Here is a 13,831-nt window from a genome sequence, read left to right on the forward strand (position 1 = left end):
TCAACATGGCCAAGTCTTTGCTAAAGCTGCGAAGTTATTCTTCAATGCCTTTCTAAGGCTATACTTTGTTTTACTCTGGCCAAGTCCCTTTATTTTGATAAATTAAATTATTCATCCATAAAAAAAGAGGAGGAAGGTCACCTTGGACACCCCATTTCAATGCCTAAAATTTAAACCTAGTAAATAAACTCCGAAAGAATCACGCTCAATTTTTTCTTTTCTTTTCTCTAAACATGACAGATCTTGCGTCTTTGAAAGTAGTTGAATTACGTGCTGAACTTAGCAACCGCAACTTGTCTACCAAAGGAAAAAAGAATGAACTAGTAGCTCGTTTGACTGAAGCGATGGAAGCAGAACACGCAACTCATGATGGAACTGGCAATAATGAACAAGCTATGAGTAAAGAAGAAGAAAAAGCTGATAAAACAGAAAAAGAAGAAAACGCACAACCAACAGAAGAGCTATCAGTAAATGAAACAGAGGTCTTGGAGCCCAATAAAGAAAGTGATAAAAAAGACGATAAAAAAGATAATGAAGTGGTAGAGAAGAAAGGTGAAGTAGTAAAGCAATCTGTAGAAAACGATAAGCAAGAAGAAGCAAAAGAGAGAGTAAATGAAAAAGAAGTTCAGCAATTAGCTGAAGAAAAGCTGAATGAAAAAGCACAGGAGACAAAAGAAACACAAGAGCCCAAGGAAGCTCCTGTTACTGAAGAGAAGGAATTTGTTGATAAGAAAGAACCTGTTGAAAAGAAGGAGTCAAGCTCTATGGAAATTGAATCGGAAAGGAGAACAAAAAGAAAAGGAGAATATAATGAGAATGCAGAAGGTATGAATTAGATCCATAAAAAAATCTTGCGCGTATTAATGCTTGATATGAAGTAGAAAAGCGCATGAAAAGAGAAGAAGATAATGAAATCATCAGCTCTGCTATTATCGTCAAAGGATTCGTCCGTCCCTTAATTATTCGTCAAGCACAAGACTTGTTTGCAAAATATGGCAACATTAAAAGATTCTGGATGGATTCCATAAAGACGCATTGTTATGTTATTGTAAGTTTAAATTACAAATCATGCGTAAATTACTAAGCTATCTTTCCTAGTATGAAACAATAGAAGAGGCCAAGAAAGCATATAATCAGGTAAATGGTATTATTTTCCCTTCTGACACAGGAAGAAAACTTATAGTTGGGGGTTTAACACCTGAACAAGCTGAGAGTCTAATTGAATATGAACAATCCGCCGCTGAGCAGCGTCTTCGTGTCAATTGGGAGGATATCATTCAGAAAGTAAAGGCAGGTGAACCCATACCTTCCTCTCCAGCTTCAGACACAAGAAAGACTCGCTCGGTTGGTATCGGACAAATCGCAAAACAATTAGCCCAAGGTAATAATAATAATAATAATAATGACATTTATATTTACATTATACTCATAACTTGTAGCTGCATCACCTCCAGAAAAGACAAAAACTGCCCAACCTGAACATGTTCGGGAAGAGAAGCGGGGATTATCTTTGGATGATCTATTCCAAAAGACTAAAACACTTCCTCATCTTTACTATTTGCCCGTTTCTGAAGAAGAAGCAAGAGCTAGACTTGATCGAATGAAAAGCTCAGCATGAACAAGTTTATATATAAATATTTAACCAAAATTATGATAATAAATCTTGTATGAACTTGACAAGAAGGAAAGAGAATGATGTACTAACTATTTCAAATGAGATGCTTCGCTTTTCTTTTGAGGCGAGATGAAAAATAAAGTAGGCCTCATCCTATGGCACTTGTATCTAAAATGTAGCATAGAAAACAATTTTATTTTTGCTTGTTCGTGAAATATTTTGAGATTGTACAAATCATCAAGGTAGACATAAATGCCTTGAATATCATATAGGCTTTTGGGTATCTTGATTGTTGTAGCTTCCGTTAAAGTGATCATGCTACATTTCAATTGCATGGTATAAAAAGCGACAGAGTGACCAATTGCTTGAAAATGTAAAAACCTCTTCAAGTCATGATTTTATATTTGTAACTTGCTGAAGAGAGCAACTCGGTAAAAATTCATAACCAATAGGCTTTCTGAAGCGTTGGATTTCTTTATTTCCCCCACGCAGGTTGGATGATCGTCATACCCATTATATTTTTCCACAATGTAATCAGGCCGTTTGCGTTAATCATCGTCAAGAATTGCAGTATCTGCACATTTGGCTTGTCTTTGTTCGCCATCGCCAGCGAACAGGGCTTGCATGAAGGGATGTATTACATCAGCCCCAGGCTCGACTTCAGATTCGATTACCCTGTTAAAATCATTTCTATATTTGATTACTGCTTCCACAAACAGAGCCACCTTTTTTTCAGGAGGTATTCTGATTGCTAGTTCAATTAAGCTCATGTGCGCCCACCACCTTACTAATATGCATATCTCGGTATTGCATGAGGATACTTTTGATAGTGTTGCTTGTATTTTGATCAAGGAGAAGATTGAATCGAAGACCACAAATGATTTCCTTATGCATCATTTGTCTAGCTGTTGATATGGTCCATCCTTGTATCCACAACGCTTTTGAATCACCATAATCGATGATATTCTCAGCAATTGCAAAAATTCTTGTCTACCGCATTAGAATTGCTTCAGTTCGTAATGCATTCATTTTTGAATTCATCAAAAAGTTGGGACATATTAACATTACCAACGAGCCAGTCATTTTCTTTTTTTCGTGTCAGAGCAAACTCCCTATAATACACAAAATACTGAGAAAACAGGTCTTCTCGCCGTCATATGCATTTCTCTTTTACTTACGATGTGGGAATGTTTGCGTGTTGCTCTAAATCACTCTTGTCTGCAAATATTTCAGAGCAGAATGGACAAGGGTATTTTTTGACATGGTCAGGGCGTTTTGGGGCAAACACTTGGTGCACTCAAAAATACACAAATACTACGGGCGCTACCTCTACCCACTACCTGTGATATCGCCTAACAAAATTTTTCAATGTGTAGCGCCAAGCTAAACATGACTATATAAAGTCACCATCTTGGTCTGTGTTCTTTTCAAGAAGAAAGAGATAAAGAAATATTGTTATTTCTTTATATGTTGCCAGTTTGATCAAGAAAGGCAACTTAGCTCACGTGTAACTATGATGACATCGTATTTTATATCAGAGAGAGAACTGGACAGCCTTAGGTTAGACAGAGACTTTGATAATATGAGGTTGTAAAATGATGTCACATGTAGTACCTCAAAGAAACGTGCCTAGCATTAGCTTATTTTCTGGTGCATGTACAGTATTTGCACTTTATGAAAAAAAATCAGACGAGTAGTAAAGAAGTACTCAGACAAAATAATATAGATATTCGGAAATGATAACAGGTAAAACGGTAATAGCTCATTATACAAGACTATGTTCTTTCTCAAGACATCTGTCCCACAGCGACTCTGAATGTTTGATCCATTCAAGACAACCTTCCGTGGAGACAAGCCCACAAGCTTCTTGTATTCTAGAAGTTAAACTATCCAAAACGCTAAGCGGATTTCTTTTACATTTTTTTTATCTTGGACCAGCGTTCTTCAATAGGATTCAAAAGGGGAGAGTACCGAAGCATAAACAAGGGTTTATAGCCACGGCTTTTGATAGCCTCTGCCGCTAATGAGAGTGGTGAACCCTGCAGTTGTTCATGACAATGTAGAAGCTCTTTTTATCGTACTTATCCAGAACATCCATAGCGCCTCGAACAAAATGTACAACATGGTAGACGGTTGCACCTTTCTTTACCTTTGTTCTGGGAATCTCTTCAGTTTTAGCTTTTCTCTTTTTACTTCAGTTACGGGGAATTCTTTCGTAATTTTTGCGACATCACTATCCTTTAAAGGTATAACTTTTGAGAAGCTTATTGTTCCAAATGGTGAGATACACCCAACGATACTGAGATCAATACCTCGCTGAGCTGGAACTTTCACAATCACTGGTGTACCTTTAACAGACCAAGCTCTACTTCTAATTTGATGAGGGCTGAATCCCGCCTCATCTATAAAAACACAATTTTTCTGAAAATCAACGCCAGCAGCTTTCCACTCAGTGATAATTTGATGTCATAACCTGATAGTTCTTGGTGCATCTCTTTCTATGGTATAAGTATGCGGAGCCTTTAGCGAGAGACCAGCCCTCTCTTTTATATGTTTACTAAGCCCACTTGCAGATATTTCAAGGTCACAAAACAGTCTGCAAAGCTCTTCTCTTGCCATGTCCACTGTGACACATGGATTTTTATCGACCAATTCTACAAGGAAGTCGGTGTCGTGTTTACATAGATCACACATCTCTTAATTCTCTATTTATCCATTCTCAGCTAATAGAAAACATCAGATATTTGTAGTCGCCACCCCTCGTATATACCAGGGTCGTACGCCCATTTAATAGTTTTCTCTCACACTTATAGTAAAATAGTAATTGTTAGCTATTGACTCTTAACTGTTTTACAACTCTATAAGCACAAATACCATACGTATGCCAGAAAATGAAAAAAAAAAATGCTTGGAAAAAATGAACAGTTATGAAGGACTTGAAATCTGTTACAAAACAAGCCCACCCTGGCCAGTTCTTGTAATAAAAACACGGATCTTCAGTGACCCTTTTACATTTAAACGTTACCTTGACTGTACATCTACTATACATAAAACACGAGCAAGCACCCAGCTGAGTAAGTAATCCAGGTTCAACTTTCCAATAATGTTATCCTAACATTTGGATTATAATAAGTGACTCACAGCTCATTCAGTTCCTTGATACTATTTCCTCTACTGACGAATTACAAGGCAATTCAAGCTATACCAAAAAAAAAAAGCCCCAAGGAAATTCATGCGACTACAATTCTTTACACGGCTAGATTTGATGAGTAGTCTCCACTTGGGCTCAACCAAGGCCAACATTACGTGCACCAGAAAATAGGTTAAATAATGTAAATGCGAATTTATCAAAAATGGTCTTTGTTGATCGAACTGACAACGTAAGGTTAGAATAGAGAAATTTCTTTTTTATCCCTTTCTTCTTGAAAAGAACACAAACCAAGATGATAACTTTATAAAGTCATGTTTAGCGTGGCGCTGTATATTGAGTAGCTTTATTGGACTTCATCATAAGTAGTGGATAGAGGTAGAACCCGTATGATTAGTCTAACTTCTGGTGCATATAATGTTTCCCTTTTACATTTTCAAGCAATTGGTCACTCTGTCGCTTTTTATACCATGCAATTGAAATGTAGCATGATCACTTTAACGGAAGCTACAACAATCAAGATACCCAAAAGCCTATATGATATTCAAGGCATTTATGTCTACCTTGATGATTTGTACAATCTCAAATGTTTCATGAAGATATCGAGAAAAATGATAGCGAAGTATCAAAGACGCCAATACTCCCATTTGACTTGGTACATTCCAAAAAACATTCCCTTTAAAAAGAAAATCGTCTTTGTCTTCAATTGCATCATCATCACACAATTGATTCGCAAAAAACTGATCATCTTTTATAAAACACACACCTCAGTGTAAAGAAGACATGCACCTGGACCTATACCAGACTCAACCTACTTGTTCATTTTACGAATTCTTTAATTTTTAGCATATCCTTCTTACATCTATTTCTGTTTTATATGGCTAACTTTCTTTCTCAATAAACTAACTTCATGATTCTGCGTGACTAAAACTGAGATAGGAAGAAGGTATTGAAATGTGTTCTTTTTTTCTTTATGATATACGAAACGAATTCAATAGTAACCTCTAACCAACTCAGTAACACATCCTAGGTCGGAGTGGAGGCAACATGGCCATATCATCTTCATTCTCTCTTTTTTTTTTCATATCGCCATATCCAAAGTGATTTCTCTTTCACAAGAGATTTAGAATTTTTACAGCAAAGATGTCCAACTTCTATTCAACTTGCCTGAAAGTTTATTTCGATTGGTCCACAGCTGTAGATTATTTTAAGCGGAATTTTGAAATCGGGGTGCATTTAATTCTGCAACAGCCACACAGTCCTTCCGATAAATTTGTCAGGGCAAGGGTCCAAAACTTTTTTTTTCTTTTGTAAAGTGTAGAATGTCCTTCGTACGCTCTCTACTTGGAGGGCTTCCGGGGAAGATTAGCTTCCGAGCAACAGCTTCTTCCTTTCTGGAGGTAACCCCTCATTCGACTTTTTCTCTTTTCCCTATTGGAATGGGTCGTCGCTTTCAATCAACCGAAGCCGATGCCAAAGATCTTGTAAGATCGCAGCACACAAACTTATCAAATATACAAATAACTAATTCTTTATATATCTTAGGATCGCTTAAATAAGCTTCGTAACATTGGTATTTCAGCTCATATTGATTCTGGTAAGACAACATGTACAGAACGTATTCTTTATTACACTGGCCGTATCAAGGAAATCCATGACGTCCGAGGACGTGATGGTGTTGGTGCAAAAATGGATTCTATGGATTTGGAAAGAGAAAAGGGTATTACTATTCAATCAGCTGCTACTTATGCAAGCTGGGGAGATCACAATATTAACATTATCGATACTCCTGGTAAAGTGTCACACATGAAATACAACTCAGCATTGTTGACAATGATCATTTTTAGGTCACGTCGATTTCACTATTGAAGTAGAGCGTGCCTTGCGTGTGCTTGATGGTGCTGTCTTGATTTTATGTTCTGTCTCTGGTGTTCAATCTCAGACGATTACTGTCGATCGTCAAATGCGTCGTTACAATGTCCCCCGTATTTCCTTTATCAACAAGATGGATCGTGCTGGTGCAAATCCATTCCGTATTATTGATCAACTTCGTCAAAAGCTCAAGTTGACTGCTGCCGCTGTTCAAATCCCTATTGGCGCAGAAGATCAATTTGCTGGTGTTGTGGACTTGATTAAATGGAAGGCATACTATAACAAAGGTGATAACGGTGAACACTTGGTCGAAAGTGATATCCCTGAAGAGTTGATGCCCCTCGCTACCGAAAAACGTAATGAACTGATTGAACAACTGGCTAACGTGGATGATGAAATCGCTGATCTTTATCTTGCTGAGGAAATTCCTACTGCCGAACAACTCGTTGCTGCTGTTCGTCGTGCTACCATCTCATTGAAGTTTACGCCTGTCTTGATGGGCTCTGCCTTCAAGAATACTGCTGTACAACCCCTTTTGGATGCCGTCGTCAACTACTTGCCTAATCCTACCGAAGTTACTAATGTTGCTTTGGACATCAATAAGGATGAAGAAAAGGTCGAACTCAAGCCCTACTCCAACAGTCCATTCGTTGGTCTCGCTTTCAAGTTGGAAGAAGGTCGCTATGGTCAATTGACTTATATGCGTATTTACCAAGGTACTTTGAAGAAAGGATCCTTTATCACCAACGTAAAGACTGGTAAGAAGATCAAGGTTCCTAGACTTGTTCGTATGCATGCTGCTGATATGGAAGACGTTGATGAACTTGGTGCTGGTGAAATTGGCGCCATTTTTGGCGTTGACTGTTCCAGTGGTGACACCTTTACTGATGGCACTCTCAAATACACCATGACCTCCATGTACGTCCCTGAACCTGTCATTTCTCTTTCTATCAACCCCAAGGGTAAGGAAAGCCCAAACTTCTCCAAGGCCTTGAACCGTTTCCAAAAGGAAGACCCTACTTTCCGTGTTCATGTTAACAGTGAATCCAAGGAGACTATTATCTCTGGTATGGGTGAACTTCACTTGCAAATTTACGTTGAACGTATGAAGCGTGAATACGGTGTCGAATGTGTTACTGGTAAACCTCGTGTTGCTTTCCGTGAAACCATCACTCAACCCGCCAAGTTCAACTACACTCACAAGAAACAATCTGGTGGTGCTGGTCAATTCGGTCGTGTCATGGGTGTGATCGAACCTATGGCCCGTGATGAAGAAACTGGAAAGGATATTGAATTTGAAAACCGTGTTGTTGGTGGTAACATTCCCACTAACTATATTCCTGCATGTGAAAAGGGTTTCCTTGACGGCCTTGAAAAGGGTCCTTTAATTGGTCATCCTGTGAATGGTGTTCGTATGATCTTGGAAGATGGTGCTGCTCACTCTGTTGATTCTAGTGAATTAGCTTTCCGTATTGCTACTAAGAACGCCTTCTCGGAAGCATTTGCTAAGGCTAGACCTACCATTTTGGAACCCATCATGAATGTTTCCATTACAGCCCCTACTGAATTCCAAGGCGCCGTTATCGGTGGTCTCAACAAGCGTAAGGGTACTATTGTAGATACTGAAATTCAAGAAGACTACTTCCAAGTGACTGCAGATGTTCCTCTTAATGATATGTTTGGCTATTCTACAGAATTAAGATCTGCTACTCAGGGCAAAGGTGAATTCACTATGGAATACAAAGATCATCAACCCGTTCAAACAAACGTTCAAGAAGAACTCATTCAACAATACAAGAAGGAACAAGCCAATAAGAACAAATAATATGTTAGAATACCAACAGATGCTTCTCTCCTTATAAAAAGTTTTATTTAATAAACAAATTCTGTACTATTTTATAGATCAGTATGTCTTTTTCGTTCTTAATAGATGTATAATTAGTAAATCAGGTGTCAAAGCTATACTGCATTTCCAAAAAATAATGAGACTGAATGTCGTGCTTTCCAAATTTAGATGACGTATTGAAACCGTTGTAATGTTATCAGAGTAATAACAAATACAAAAAGAGCATGGCTCACTATCCCATTTGACAGTAATATTAGCAGGTGAGCTGTCTTGGAGTTGAGATTAACTTAATATTAGAAATGGCCCTCTTTAGTCTCTCTGTAAAAGTTTAAGTTCTTTATTCGGTTTTTCTATATAGTCATATTTGGCAATGCATATCCTTGAATAATCACCATGTAGATTTCTCCTATTTGATATGATTTCTTTGTTCCAGGTACCTGATCCTGAAGCTTGTTTGAAAAAGAAAAACATATAGAAACCCATTTTAATCGAGTCCTTTTTTTGCTTCTTTACAGCAGTTATCAAATGTCCCTCTGAGTGTTCAAAGATTCACAAATCAAAACTAGCCTGTCCTCATGGTCCTTGCTCTGACTCGCTTGTCCCGCCCTCTTTGCTCTCTGGCGTGTATCTAGAACGTTCCCTACTAGTCTCTTCTGACGCTCTGGGTTCTCTCTGTCCTCCGTTCCTTTTTTTTTGTTTAAACTTTCCTGGGTAGTTATCGCCACCCTCCCCAGAATGCACCTTGGTGGTAAGTAAAACTAACATTAGGATATATGCCCTAATACTAACATACTTTTTCTCTCTTCTTCTACATATACTCATTATCTCTCTCTTTTTTGACATGATGTTGTTTTATTCAAACATATTTTTCTTTGTCGTCTTTTTACGTAAATAATTCTTTATTTTACATCAATAATTAATAAGAATACAGTATGAGATACTGAAATACTGAGAGGGTAAATAATACACTTATATCACTTTAAGCTTCTACTACTTTTTCTTCGACTCTTTCTTCAAGGTTAATACCAAAGCCCTTCTTTTTACAGACAATATTCCAATAATATTGCCAAATAAAAGAAATAATGGTAAGGAATATAACAAATGCCAGCATTACATAAACAGATGTTCTCATAATATACACATTATGATGGTATTGGTTTCCATCAAAGATCACAAGGAAAGCATTGACCATACCAGTATGAGCAAAGAGATCAAGGCCAAGCATGAATATGTATGCACCAATAAAGGAAGTGCAAAATATGACAAAATAACTTTCTGCTAAACAAATAAATATGGCAAATAATATGCCCATGCCAACAATAAAGCAAATACGTGCAACTTGCTAAAAGCGTGTGAAAGGTTAGACGTGTGAGAATTAAAAATAATGAACTTACAATCTGAATAGTAAGACTATCCTTCCATGAGAGAATGAAGACAGCGAGAAAGAATCCACCGACGCAGCCGATAAAGTACACGGCTATACTGTAGATATACATAAAGAGAAAGGCGCCGATGAGACCAAGACCACATGAGACTGAAAGATAAACGGCATCGTTGTTTGGATACCCATATTGGGGTTCGTTATTGACTAGGCCAATCCACGTCATACAGGCTATCGAATGTTATGAGTCTTAGTGATAAATATAGATCAACCGTATTACCAAAAAAGACGAAACCAGTTGCAGCCAAAGTTCCACGGAAAGAGCTGAAGCCAAAGATTAAGAAACAAATACCAAGAATCATCAAGATCGTGCCTGTAATGCCTTGAGCAACAGAAATACCGTAGCCATATGTGTCTATGAGAGGTAGTTAGAAAAGGGACATTCATTATTCATTATACACATCTTACGCCATAAATAAGTGCTCCAGCATTGATCATCACAGGTGTTTCCTTTACTACCACCACTACTACCACTTCCTCCGGTTCCTTTTGTAGCAGTTGCCGTCGATGTTGCTGTTACAGTTTTTGTAATAGTAGTAACGCGGCCGTTTCCGCAATATACAGTGCTTGTTACAGTTTGCCAGAGAGCATTTAGGCCTGATATAGCCACTTTTGCATTATTCTTATTGTTGTTATTGCAATCATCCGCCCACATCTCGTATAAGCTCAATGTATCAGATACATCACGCTTCACTAATCGTTTTTGTGGAGCAGGTGTTGGTGAATCGAGATGCTTTCCATTAGTCGGGACAGTTGCGGTCTTTGTTGGCAGTGGCTGCAGTATGAATGAATAGGCAACAGTAATGGTGCATATCAATTGTAAAATTAGTAGCAACTTCATTGTCTCTTTATGAACAAGGGGAACAATGTCAAAAGGAGAAAAAGAAGACAAAGAATAGTGAAAATAAAAATGATTATAAAGGATATAAACAAATGTCAATCTTTGGTAAATGTTTTCATTTTGCCCATTATTGCTTTGGGCACTTCAACTTTTTTGGGAAATTATTGGCAAAACAATCGCATAACTAGTCTGTGTTACTAGGATTATCTTTAATGCAGGTAATCTTGAGTTTTCATTGGCTAATAGTACTTTTATATTTTTTTAAGCAAACCCTTCAAGAACAATGCAAGATCGACAGCAATGATTGACGCTTGAATACATGCTGTCTATGTCTCTGTTTACTCTTGATGGATAAAATTAAAGCAGTAATAGACTACAAGGGTAGACGACCTTGTTTTTCTCTTGAATCAAGATGACGATATTGTGTACCTTGAAATGGTCATCATTGGTATGATCATCGTTGGACTAATAATCATGGCTATTATTCATCCTTCTTTCTTCAATTTTAATACAAGAGAAAATAGGGAGACAGCGAGAGAGAGAGGACAACATCTACTGCTTTTTATGTACATCGGCGTACATTCATTAATTTAGCACGGCATGTGTTCTTTACAAACAAACTGATTGTGGCTTGTATTTTTGCTCAGATAACATGAATAGCCAATGAATTTATTTTTATGAGAAAAGGGGGAAAGAGCGTATTTTTTTTAAACTTGTAATCTCTTTCTCTTTGTCTTTTGCACAGGTTTTAAACTTTTATCTAAATGTCAAGCCTAAAGAGACAAAGATCTTGCCCTATTTGTGATTCTGAAGTGTTGCCATATACCATAAACTTTGATTGTCAATTTATTATGTGTGAAAATCTTAAAGTAAGTTGTATAATCTATAGTCGATCAACTTGCAAATTCACTAATCTATATTACTTAGTGCGTATACCCATTCACTCAAAGTGATATAACCGATCTTCTTATTGAAGGTCCTGACACATACAAAGGGTATAGTATTAAAAAACGCATCATACCTTCTACAGCTGCTAATACCGCAGGCGTACCTGCAGCTTCAGTTGTACATAGTGAGCAATCTGCTACGGATCCTAGACAAGGTTTGATTGCTACCAAGCCTAGTGATTCACTCTTAAAGCAGAAAGAGCAACTGCAATTAAAGGCTTTGCCTATTGCTAAAGAAGCTACACATACACGCGTACTTCATGATACTCAAAATATTCAAGGTAGATTTCCATTTTTTGCTTACGTTAACTTTCTTCTAATGTTGTCTCTTTAGAACACTCAAGTATCGTTTCACGTCCTATTATCACTCCCAAGTCTATTTCAAAACTAGCTACAGAGCCTAACTCTGCTCATAATAATGTCACTACTTCCAAGGATATTGGCTTCAATACCACACAACTGGATGTCGCTTCTCTAGTCAAACCAGTCGTTAATTCTCAACTGGCGCCTACTGCAACTAAAACACTTGCTGGTACTTCAAATATTGCTTCCTCTGACAACCCATCTCCCACTGTTGCCCTCAAGGCCATACCCACGACTCCTGTATTGGCCTCTGCAAAGACATCCATCTTTATGCCAAAGGCTAAACCTAGTGTACCTAGAGCTCCTACTTCACTCTATATACCAAAGACTAAACCCAAAGTCGCTACATCCACTACTTCATCCATTTATATGCCTAAAGCCAAACCTAGAGCTGATCTCAACAATACTTCTAGTACAGGTTTGGTATTGCCTCAGACACCTACTAGATCTCCCACTACATCTACATCTTCTCAAACAAGCCCTAAAAGCATTCCAGAACTATGCTTGGATATGAACTTTGATATCAATGATATTGAAGGTCTGTTAACAAGCGACGTAGGCTCAATTTCAAGCGCGGCTCCTACACCAGAGGGAATATCTGTCATGCCAAAGACAGTTCTACAACAGACAGAATGGCTCAATGACCTACAAGACATTTTCACAGCTCCAGAAGTCATCGGATCGACTTACAACCCTTTGTCGTGATAAGCATATGTATATACATTTTTTTCATATCATCATTCTTTTATTGTAAATGTCGCATCAATAAATAACCTAAAACACCGTACAGTTTATTTTATCACTGTTGTATTATACAGGTTTTGAACTGGACGATTTGTATTTTTACAGTCTCTAAAAACCTTGAAGTAACAAAAGAACACATAAACATCTACTGTTGTTTCGTGTACTGAACTAAGAGATTTGTGGACGATTGTACAAACAGATGTTTCCTGTATAAAATATCCTTAGCGTTGATGACAGAAATTGTACTGCTTCCTTCCTTTGATCTTTCAAATCGCGCTGGTCTTGTGCCTGTCTCTCTCAATACTTTACTTATTATTGTTATTTTGAATTAATATGATTATTACCGCAAGAGGCCATGATACATGACTGTTTCTCGTTTCGCTCTTTGCTTCTTTTGGGGATTCAGGGCTTTCTTAAAGATGAACACAACATGCACCAGAAAATGCACCAGAAAATAGGCCGTGATGTCTTCAAAAGAGCTCGTCATTATATGGTACCACGCTAAATTTACTCAGAGGCAGATATCTTTCCACTTTCTTTGATATAGAATACCAATTTATAAAGTTTCCATCTTTGTTTATTTCTTTTCAAGAAGAAAGGGATAAAAAAGATATGCTGTTATTTCTTTATTCTAATCCTATGTTGTCAGTTTGACCAACCAAGATAATTTAAGTGTAATTATGATAAATGCATATTTTATATCAAAGGATATCCCACTGAACAGCCTCAGTTTAGGTAGAGAATTTGGTAGTGTGAAGCTGTAAAATGAAATTACAGGCAGCACCCGTAGCATTAGCCTATTTTCTGGTGCATGTGGTGTTGATCTTCTTAAATAATTCCATTTTTAAATGGAAACACTGTAAATAAGAAAGGGGGAGGTATGACTGTTGACGCGTACAACGCGCTATTTATACTATAACTATTTGAGCGTTATCTTTACTTCATATGAAGTAGATTATCTGTGTCATGGGAAAGGGAGCTATCTTCGCCATCTAATCCAGTTCGGTGACTACC

The 13,831-nt window shown here is 37.5% G+C and overlaps 5 protein-coding genes across 5 annotated transcripts; 4 read left to right on the top strand and 1 right to left on the bottom strand.

Annotated features, from left to right (window-relative positions):
* Positions 1–233: 233 nt before the first annotated feature.
* RHIMIDRAFT_242189 (uncharacterized protein) lies at positions 234–1,618 on the top strand (the record flags this gene model as incomplete). The annotated part of the gene is made up of 4 exons (XM_023609732.1): positions 234–825; positions 882–1,048; positions 1,099–1,381; positions 1,440–1,618. 4 exons carry the CDS (start codon positions 234–236, stop codon positions 1,616–1,618), a joined length of 1,221 nt encoding a protein of 406 aa, XP_023461544.1.
* A 1,120-nt stretch (positions 1,619–2,738) lies between these two features.
* On the top strand, positions 2,739–3,047 carry RHIMIDRAFT_82659 (uncharacterized protein). The gene has a single exon (XM_023615750.1). The coding sequence runs from the start codon at positions 2,773–2,775 to the stop codon at positions 2,959–2,961; it is 189 nt and encodes a 62-aa protein (XP_023461545.1). The 5' UTR covers positions 2,739–2,772; the 3' UTR covers positions 2,962–3,047.
* Positions 3,048–6,081: 3,034 nt separating this feature from the next.
* RHIMIDRAFT_271033 (translation elongation factor G) lies at positions 6,082–8,585 on the top strand. Its single transcript, XM_023612225.1, has 3 exons — positions 6,082–6,247; positions 6,309–6,555; positions 6,611–8,585. The coding sequence occupies exons 1-3, from the start codon at positions 6,203–6,205 to the stop codon at positions 8,458–8,460; spliced, it is 2,142 nt and encodes a 713-aa protein (XP_023461546.1). The 5' UTR covers positions 6,082–6,202; the 3' UTR covers positions 8,461–8,585.
* A 745-nt stretch (positions 8,586–9,330) lies between these two features.
* Positions 9,331–10,886, bottom strand: RHIMIDRAFT_295572 (uncharacterized protein). The gene is made up of 4 exons (XM_023614198.1): positions 10,331–10,886; positions 10,143–10,277; positions 9,876–10,093; positions 9,331–9,823 (listed from the first exon to the last, which is right to left on the bottom strand). Exons 1-4 carry the CDS (start codon positions 10,761–10,763, stop codon positions 9,461–9,463), a joined length of 1,149 nt encoding a protein of 382 aa, XP_023461547.1. The 5' UTR covers positions 10,764–10,886; the 3' UTR covers positions 9,331–9,460.
* A 599-nt stretch (positions 10,887–11,485) lies between these two features.
* RHIMIDRAFT_271035 (uncharacterized protein) lies at positions 11,486–11,991 on the top strand. The gene is made up of 3 exons (XM_023612226.1): positions 11,486–11,632; positions 11,691–11,758; positions 11,821–11,991. Exons 1-3 carry the CDS (start codon positions 11,528–11,530, stop codon positions 11,834–11,836), a joined length of 189 nt encoding a protein of 62 aa, XP_023461548.1. The 5' UTR covers positions 11,486–11,527; the 3' UTR covers positions 11,837–11,991.
* The last annotated feature ends 1,840 nt before the right edge of the window (positions 11,992–13,831 follow it).

The sequence above is a fragment of the Rhizopus microsporus genome, assembly GCF_002708625.1.
Source record: "Rhizopus microsporus ATCC 52813 unplaced genomic scaffold scaffold_29, whole genome shotgun sequence".
NCBI classification, from domain to species: domain Eukaryota; kingdom Fungi; phylum Mucoromycota; class Mucoromycetes; order Mucorales; family Rhizopodaceae; genus Rhizopus; species Rhizopus microsporus.